This window comes from Pseudochaenichthys georgianus, chromosome 15 (genome assembly GCF_902827115.2).
Source record: "Pseudochaenichthys georgianus chromosome 15, fPseGeo1.2, whole genome shotgun sequence".
In the NCBI taxonomy this organism is placed as follows: domain Eukaryota; kingdom Metazoa; phylum Chordata; class Actinopteri; order Perciformes; family Channichthyidae; genus Pseudochaenichthys; species Pseudochaenichthys georgianus.
This window is the reverse complement of record NC_047517.1, coordinates 29,518,727-29,526,628: the sequence shown is the minus strand read 5'-3', so window position 1 is coordinate 29,526,628 and position 7,902 is coordinate 29,518,727. Positions and strand designations below refer to the sequence as shown.

The following is a 7,902-nucleotide window of genomic DNA, read 5'->3' as shown; positions in this document are numbered from 1 at the left end:
AGAGAGAGAGAGAGAGAGAGAGAGAGGGGGAAAGAGATAGAGATAGCTAACTCGAACTTTTTACTTTTTGCCTTTGATAACTCCTGCTGAGTATGGCCTTTTCCTTGCCAAAAAGAAATGTCACGACTCTTTTTCTCCAGCTGTAGAAAAAAAACACCGATAAAGCCATGTGTTAAGCAGAGCTGATTCACATTGTAAACTCCCACCTCTAAGGCTTTAATAATGTTCATTTTTAACCTCCCCGCTCAGTACACTGCAACTTTAAAGGCTTGTTGCACCATCTGATGATAAATCTATGATACAGTTAATAAAAAAAGGTGGCATGATCAAGGGCATGATGAGTAATATGTCAGCCTAAAGAAGTGATTATAAATTTAGATACTAGATTTGGTTTAATTTTTCATTTTAGTTAATCCATCCACAGTCTGCTGAGCAACATTAGTGTCTATAGGTGGCAGGATGGTGGGAAGTGACTTTGTCTCACAACAGGAAGGTCACAGGTTTAATTCTTACAGCAGCTATTGTGCTTAAACTGCCATGAAATGAAACAATGAAGCGATACTTAGTAGTAGTAAAATCTCCCCAGTTATTGAAGTATAAAAATCTAGGGTACCATACAGAGGAGAAATAAGCTAAACTGTGGAAGATTACACAGGAACACCAACGATTTACATCAAACAGGTCTTGTATAATATTATAGCATATGCGGAAAAAAAGTTGTTCAAAGCATTTTATGTCCTGAAGTGCCTCAGCTGGTGTCACTTGACTCAATAAATATTGGTCGATGACAAATTCATACTCCCTCCTAAAAGAAAATATATCTGGATACAGCTCTTCTGTTTAAACAGTTCCTATTTATCTTGCCATAGTGCCATCCGAAGCCAAAGAGATGGAGATAATGCTCATGTTGTGTTGCTGTTTGAAAGCCAAGCTCTGGTCCTTTCCACATGCCTGTTTTGGCCAGTGAGCAGCAGCAGCATGAGGGAAATGTGTAGGTGGTTAGATCAGCCGATGAAGTGTAAATACCACTCAATCTGTTCTCATTAGAGGAGTAAAAACATACGAATCACTTCGCCTCTATTAAAAATGCCCCAGGGTCCTGGTTAAGTGTGTGTGTGTGTGTGTGTGTGGTGTGTGTGTGTGTGTGTGTGTGTGTGTGTGTGTGTGTGTGTGTGTGTGTGTGTGTGTGTGTGTGTGTGTGTGTGTGTGTGCGTGAGAGAGAGAAAGAAGGAGGGGATGACAGAATGATGTTTTGGCATTTGTGTCTGCAGAGGGGATCTGAAATGCCACCACCATCAACGCTGCTTAATTCTCAGAAACACACTCTTAATCTGAACAGACAATCCGTTCCGACAGCCACTGTTATGGTTCAAATAAACTTGGAGTGAAGGGTGTGTGTGTGCTCTTGTGAGTGAGAGTGTATGTCATTGTGTTTTGGTATGTGATTAGGTTTCTGTGTGTGTATCTCTGAATGTGTGTGTATGACCAAGATATCACACATCCATTCCACATTCTCCTATGATAATGTGGATTGATTATGGATATGATAATGAGAGGCCAGCGCGGCGTCGCGACCTTCACAAGGTCTAATTGAAACAAGCGTTGGTCCTCCGAAGCACTTATCAAGTCACACAGCACATCATTAATCACGGAGAATACAAGCTGTCAGCGTAACACACATGCACACACACTCATTCTCCATTTTTCAGTTTTTTTTTAATTCTCACACACACAAATGCTGTCTCTCCTGTCTTTTCTCTCTCTCTCTCCTTCTCTTAAACACACACACACAATGCAAGCTGTCACTACAATATGCCTGGCATTGTCTTCTTATAAGGAGAGTGGACAGCTAGTCCACCCTCCATCTCTATTTTGTACAAGAAAAGTTGGAGAACAAACAAGCTGTTTGAGTTAAACCTTTTAAAAAAAAAAACACAGAGGGAATGTTAAAAACAATTCAACAAACACAAACAGCTGTTCACTTCACCCAAACTCGCCTGAAATTGAATTAACTCAAGTTGTTTCATTACCTGCTTTTATTGGGAGACAATTTAACAACCAAATGTGATTCCAATGTCTGATTAAGGCAGCATATGGTGCCTACCTGTTAAACACAACATGCTCAACACCAGCTTAACGCCTCAGTGAGCCACTCAAATAAACTAATAAGCCCTATATCATATTAGTCATTACATAGTCCAACACACACAATTCCAATCTGATAAAAAGGTGGTTTCATTATCATCATAGGGAAAACACAAGGGAGTTTGCATGCGCAGCGTCGATGCCATCACCAACTTTGTTAATTGTTATTCAATTAACTGCTTTTGTTAATGAAACCAATTAATACTTTAAAACAAGCAGGAAGATGTATGATTACTATGCATCTATGCAGAAGACGGCTAATTGCAACTGTAAATCAATCAATTCTACATTAATCAGCTTGGAACATTTCCAAAAATAACAAAGTCACTAAAAGACTTTGGAAGTTTTTTCTTTTCTTTTAACATATTTTGATTGCCATGCCATTATCCCGTCTAATGATTGTTAACGATCCTTTAAAGAGTTTATGATCCAATTTCCTTGCTGTGAATTTAATTGGGACCTAAATAGTATAATCTAACGGTGTTAAAGTGTGGCCTGTATGTAATCAAGGGTGGTGTATCGGAGTAAGATCTAACAAGGTCACAGAATTCCTCTCAGGGCAAATACAGCCAGTGAAGCTTCACATTACTGAAGGGTAGAAGCCATGCAACACTATTAATAAATCACTCTGGTGCTAGAAAACAGACATAAGTATACTTTCAAAATGTACAATACACTCAATTGGTTTCAGGACATTAAGAATATGCTGCTATCTATGTATATGGTAAGTCATCCGTGAGTGGTAGAAGTATTTAGATTTTTACTTAAAATTAAATACCACAAAAAAATCCAGTCTTGCTTTAACACTTGAATTTTAAGCAGTATGTAAGATCAAAAAAAAGAAATAACCCAATATACTTCCTACAAATTAAAGCAGCATGGTCTGTTAAAGCTGAAGTTAAAGCTGTTAAGGTTACACCTGGCCGCCACGGAGCTAATTTAACCTATTTGTTATATGGTTGATTGGTTTAATCTAGAGTGTAATGATGCATCATATTTAACATATATCAGTTTTTTCTTTTAACCTCATTAGCAAAATAACAGAAGATTCCAGATAGAGTAAACAGCACTATAATCCCCTCTGAAATCAAATGTATAGAAGTAGAACACTGAAGTAAAGTAGTAACCTGAATAGTAGTTAGAACTTAAAAAGTGTGTGCTTAGCCGACATGAAATTATCAGTAAATACTGTGAAACATTTGTCAGACGATGTCTTTTTGAACTTGAAAACTTTTGAATTTTCAAATCAAATCTGCCACAAATAAGTTCCTTCCTGAAACACGGCTCAAGTTTTAAATTGTCATCACACCAGAAATAAAATCGTATAACTTAAGATTCTCGCCTGAAATTATCATAAAACTTGCAGTGAAATGGACATAACAAACAAAGCCTTGTTTCTTGTCTGCGGGGAGACCATTAGACCTGCCTGTTTATGGCTAATGGTAATTAGTAACCTAAATAGAACAGAGCACGCAGAGGTCTTTGACTCTTCCTTAAACTCTCCTTCTACACTAGTTGTTTTCATGAGACACTTTAATGTAGGGGATGTACAAACATCAACAGACCATCTCTCCTTATGCATAAGAAACTTCTAATCAGTCCAGTCTAATTATTTTCTAAATCCATTGCGCACACCTGGACTGCAATCTTTCACTTTTAAATGAGACTGCCCTCATTTATCAGAAAAATAATCGTCAGCCTGGATAATTATCAGACATACAAACATAAACACCTTTAGAAGTTCAGATGCGAGGACCTGCTTGCCTCTTAAGTTAATACAGTCATGTGACCTGACCAGTGGCCTAGTTGAACACCTCTTAGATGTTTATGCATATTTGGACGCTAATCTCTCAGTCAGGACTATGGGATTTGAGAATATTTTGTTTAATAGAGATCAAAGTAGCCGGCTAAGATCAGGAGAAACCCTTCAAACACATCAAACAGAGAGCAATGCATCCTGAATCCCACGCCCACAGTAGCCAATCAACCATGCATAACTCTTTGTAAAAAAGAAAAAGGATTCTCAAGGTGGGTCCACCTCCATCAACATCTCCTGCAGCTCACCCCCCACGGAGGCCAGGGGTTGTTCAGGCTCACGAGCTATCAAGGAGAGCCACTGCGCCGTATCTGTATGCCTCTCATACTTGGCTAACACGATGCTGGTATTGAGGAACAGAGAGATACTGTGTTAAGGGATCAAAGTAGCGGTACAGAGATTTAGACTCACGGCCTGTCAGTCAAGATGGCGAGACAAAGCAGAAGAAGACAGAAATGCTTACACACACACCCCCTCTCCGGCTCACTCGCTGGCTTTCTCCATAGTGTGCCTGTGAGGGGTGAGGCGTGACTGTCAGATGGCTTAGGGGCTTCTCATTTGTAGACATCTACAGCACTGCGTGAACACCTAAACACTCACACACATTCAAAAACCTACTGATTCAAGCCCTTTTGGATGAGAGGTCGCTCCTCGCCTGTATATTGGCCTGTGGAGGAATGTTCTGTGCTCTCAGCATTTTCCCTCGTCTCGAAGATGAATAGAGCTATTTCACAGACGCTGGAGAAAGAAAACAATGCTCTGTGTGGTTAGACACATGATGTAGAGGCTTCATTTGTGGTTGATCAAAGATGCGATTTTTTGTCAAGTTTGCAATAAATCTCAAATACGTTTTGGTACGTATAGAATGCGGACATAACGGGGGTAAGATTTCAGTTCAACAGGACATCCTGCTGTTAAGAATGACCCTTGTTCATTTCTTCTCTTTTGTACATGTTGATGTGATCACCCCTGCACAGTTGGTGTTTGTATCTTTGTCCCTTTCACCTAGTGTGACAGGAAGGAACATTTCCTTTGTAAAATCCTTCAGAAAAATTCAGGTCCAATTTGAAAGCTTGTAAGACTTGCATCACTGGGGGAAAATAGCTTAGCAATATCCTACAATGGGATTTAGGCAACATAGAAAGAGACAACCATGTCATGGTTAATAACAAGGGAAAAATAAAAAGTACCTTATAAATTCAATAAATTGCTTTAAACATTGGGAAACTACGAGTTAGGAAACTTTCACAGTTGCAACTGAACACCAAATGATCAACTGTGCCTCAGATAAGAAAGATAATGACATCACACCACCTTGTGGCCGTTGACTGTAACATTTTAATTTAGACTTTGTTCCATCATTGATGGTTTAACGGACAATGGAAATAACAAAAGGTTACGTTGCAAATGCATTATGGGCTTACATACAATTAAAAAACATTCATAACAAATTAGATATTTCAAAACGTTAAAAACTTTTCATCATGAAAAGTGCAAGTTGACTGTCAGAAATTAGAAGAGTGCTCTAAAATTAAGGCAGGATATCAATGCTAATACCATCTCGATCTTCCACTTGCAAGCAAATCTGAGGCAGAGAATGGCCTCATGTCGGGGGATGACTTGTGTTTAGGCAGAGGACTGGGGTTGATACCTCCACAGAAATACTCAGACACAAGTCAACGCAGGGAACAGGATCAGTCAGTCAGTTACTGAGGAGGCGCAGAGGACTGAGGGCCAACTCACAGACAGGTCTGAGTGGCTGGAGAGCCTGTTGTAGCTACAGATCCAGGAACAGGGCTTCCTCCCCTTAAAGTTCATACTGAGGCAGCAACATCAGTTAGTGGAGTTTTCAGAAGCCTGAAAGAAAAAAGAGAGTGGTAGTGATGCATCGTGATGATTTGATTTAGATAATAATCAAATTACCCAGGCTTTATGGGAGGGCTACACCTGCACAGGACACAATTCTGAAGTATGTGAGGAATTTTCCTTTTGCATGGAGGACATGACATTTCCCATTAAACAGTTTCTCAATAGTGACTGAAATCTTTGTCTTATGATTGAGTCACTCAGAAGATGAAAGCCACACATTAAAAATATTATCGGGCAAATTAGTTTAGAATGAAATAGATAGTTCACAATGCATATGGTCACATAAAACAGTGAGATGTGAAAAAGGTGGCAAAGTTTCTGTCCAGCCAAAACAAAAGTTGGGCAGTATGCTACCAAGATATGCATGTACAATTTTGTATTGTGTTGAAATACCCTTTTCTGGGAAATCAAGAATTAGTTTATGGCTAGACTAGTCAGACATGAATGTCTATATAGTCAACTAAATACCTTACACATCCAAAAACCTCTTTAGATGTGTTTAAAATGCAATATTGCATGCTCATTAATATCCAACACTGCACACAATGGCCTGTACTTTTGCATTTTTTAGATTGCAAGATTGTTCTTTTTTGCATTATCCTGTACAGCACATTAAACTACACAATAGAGTTGCTTTGCCCGATACACATGAGATACTCAAGAGGGATACCTTAGTATCCATGACATGGAAGAATATCATATGGCTGACCCATTTTCTTTTGTCATATCAACTTATCCTGTACCATCCAACAGGAAACATTCACATTTAACAGCTTTGTAAAACGTTTTCCATTAGAGAAGAAAACTCGGTTGAGATGCCATAACGATTATGAAGACAGCAGCTGTAGGCATCTCAACTTTCAGTCTCACAATACACTAGTTTCAGTGCTGGTGTCAGCTGTGGTTTTGAAAGAGATGAATCATCTGAACAAGAGCTGAAACTGATAGTTGAATGAATAAAAAGCTGCAGAGTAAAAATAAATGACAGTTTCGATAATCTATCAAATGTACATAATATTATTAATAAAACGTTCCCTCATTCATATTGCAAATTGAGTATGTTTTGGTTAGACAGTGAGAGATATTATCCAACACCACATTGAGGTCTGGTTATTTCACATTGGTGGTGGGACTCAACCTTAATCCATTCGTAATATGTAGAAGTTAGCTGCTTAATTGGAGCCTGTTTCTGTACCTTGAGGGTTTCAGAAGCTTTACGTAGTTCTTTGATGACTGCAGACAAAGCTTCTGGGTTGATGCCCTGCTCACACAGTCTCACACATATGGACAGAGACTCCATGTCCAAACCTGTGTTCAGCAACCTGGAGATCTCCAGTAGCACTGTTTGAGGAAGAAAGTGACAAGTTACCCTATATAATAAGATGCAATATGGATTTTACATTATCAGCACTGTGATTTTACATGTCCCATGTATGTTTCCATGGTCAATATGATGAAGACACCTACAGCTAATAGTCTTTAGATGACTTATTGATGTTACAGGCCTTAAAAAATACGTACTCTAATTTGCGCGGAAGCCCGTTTTCTTTACTTTTAAGCATTTGAAGTTCGAAGATAGCCTTCACCAATACCTTTCATTGTTAGTTTATATAAAGAAAACAGGGAAACATAGGGATGGATGCCCTATTATTAACCAATGCCATAACAAACGAGCAAGGAGTTATTATGAACGCCACTGAATTTGAAGCCATCGAATAAATGTAATATATTTACCGTCCATTGTCTCCCGGACTGAATTTAAGTTTGCACTTGCTGCACTTGCCATAGTGTTAGAATGAAGTTAGCCAATGACTGCTAGCAGGAAGCTAACAAATACGACTGAGAGAAGAGGTATTTGACAGGAAATAAGACAACGTTTTCAAAACAGTTCAGTCAGAAGTTAAACGTTTCGCTGTCATTTGAGATACGTCCCCCAAAAATAGACACGGTCAATTGTTTTTAATAAGAAATTGTTATTATTGGGAGCTAGTTAGCTTGCTTGCATGCTATGGCTATGATGCTAACTCGCGGAACTGGAGGAGGAAGTGACGACAATCGATCATTGATTGGTT

At 38.9% G+C, this 7,902-nt stretch overlaps 1 protein-coding gene across 1 annotated transcript; it reads right to left on the bottom strand.

Moving 5' to 3' along the window:
• Window positions 1–5,276: 5,276 nt before the first annotated feature.
• mzt1 (mitotic spindle organizing protein 1) lies at window positions 5,277–7,880 on the bottom strand. Its single transcript, XM_034101285.2, has 3 exons — window positions 7,565–7,880; window positions 7,026–7,171; window positions 5,277–5,818 (listed from the first exon to the last, which is right to left on the bottom strand). The coding sequence occupies exons 1-3, from the start codon at window positions 7,614–7,616 to the stop codon at window positions 5,795–5,797; spliced, it is 222 nt and encodes a 73-aa protein (XP_033957176.1). The 5' UTR covers window positions 7,617–7,880; the 3' UTR covers window positions 5,277–5,794.
• Window positions 7,881–7,902: the final 22 nt, after the last annotated feature.

Bases quoted from the DNA above. Each gene is read 5' to 3' on its own strand.
- mzt1 (XM_034101285.2), bottom strand. From the start codon at position 7,616: ATGGCAAGTGCAGCAAGTGCAAACTTAAATTCAGTCCGGGAGACAATG. The intron at 7,172-7,564 runs GTAAATATATTA...TTCCTCAAACAG, and splicing joins AGTCCGGGAGACAATGGACG to TGCTACTGGAGATCTCCAGG. The intron at 5,819-7,025 runs GTACAGAAACAG...TTTTTCTTTCAG, and splicing joins AAGCTTCTGAAACCCTCAAG to GCTTCTGAAAACTCCACTAA.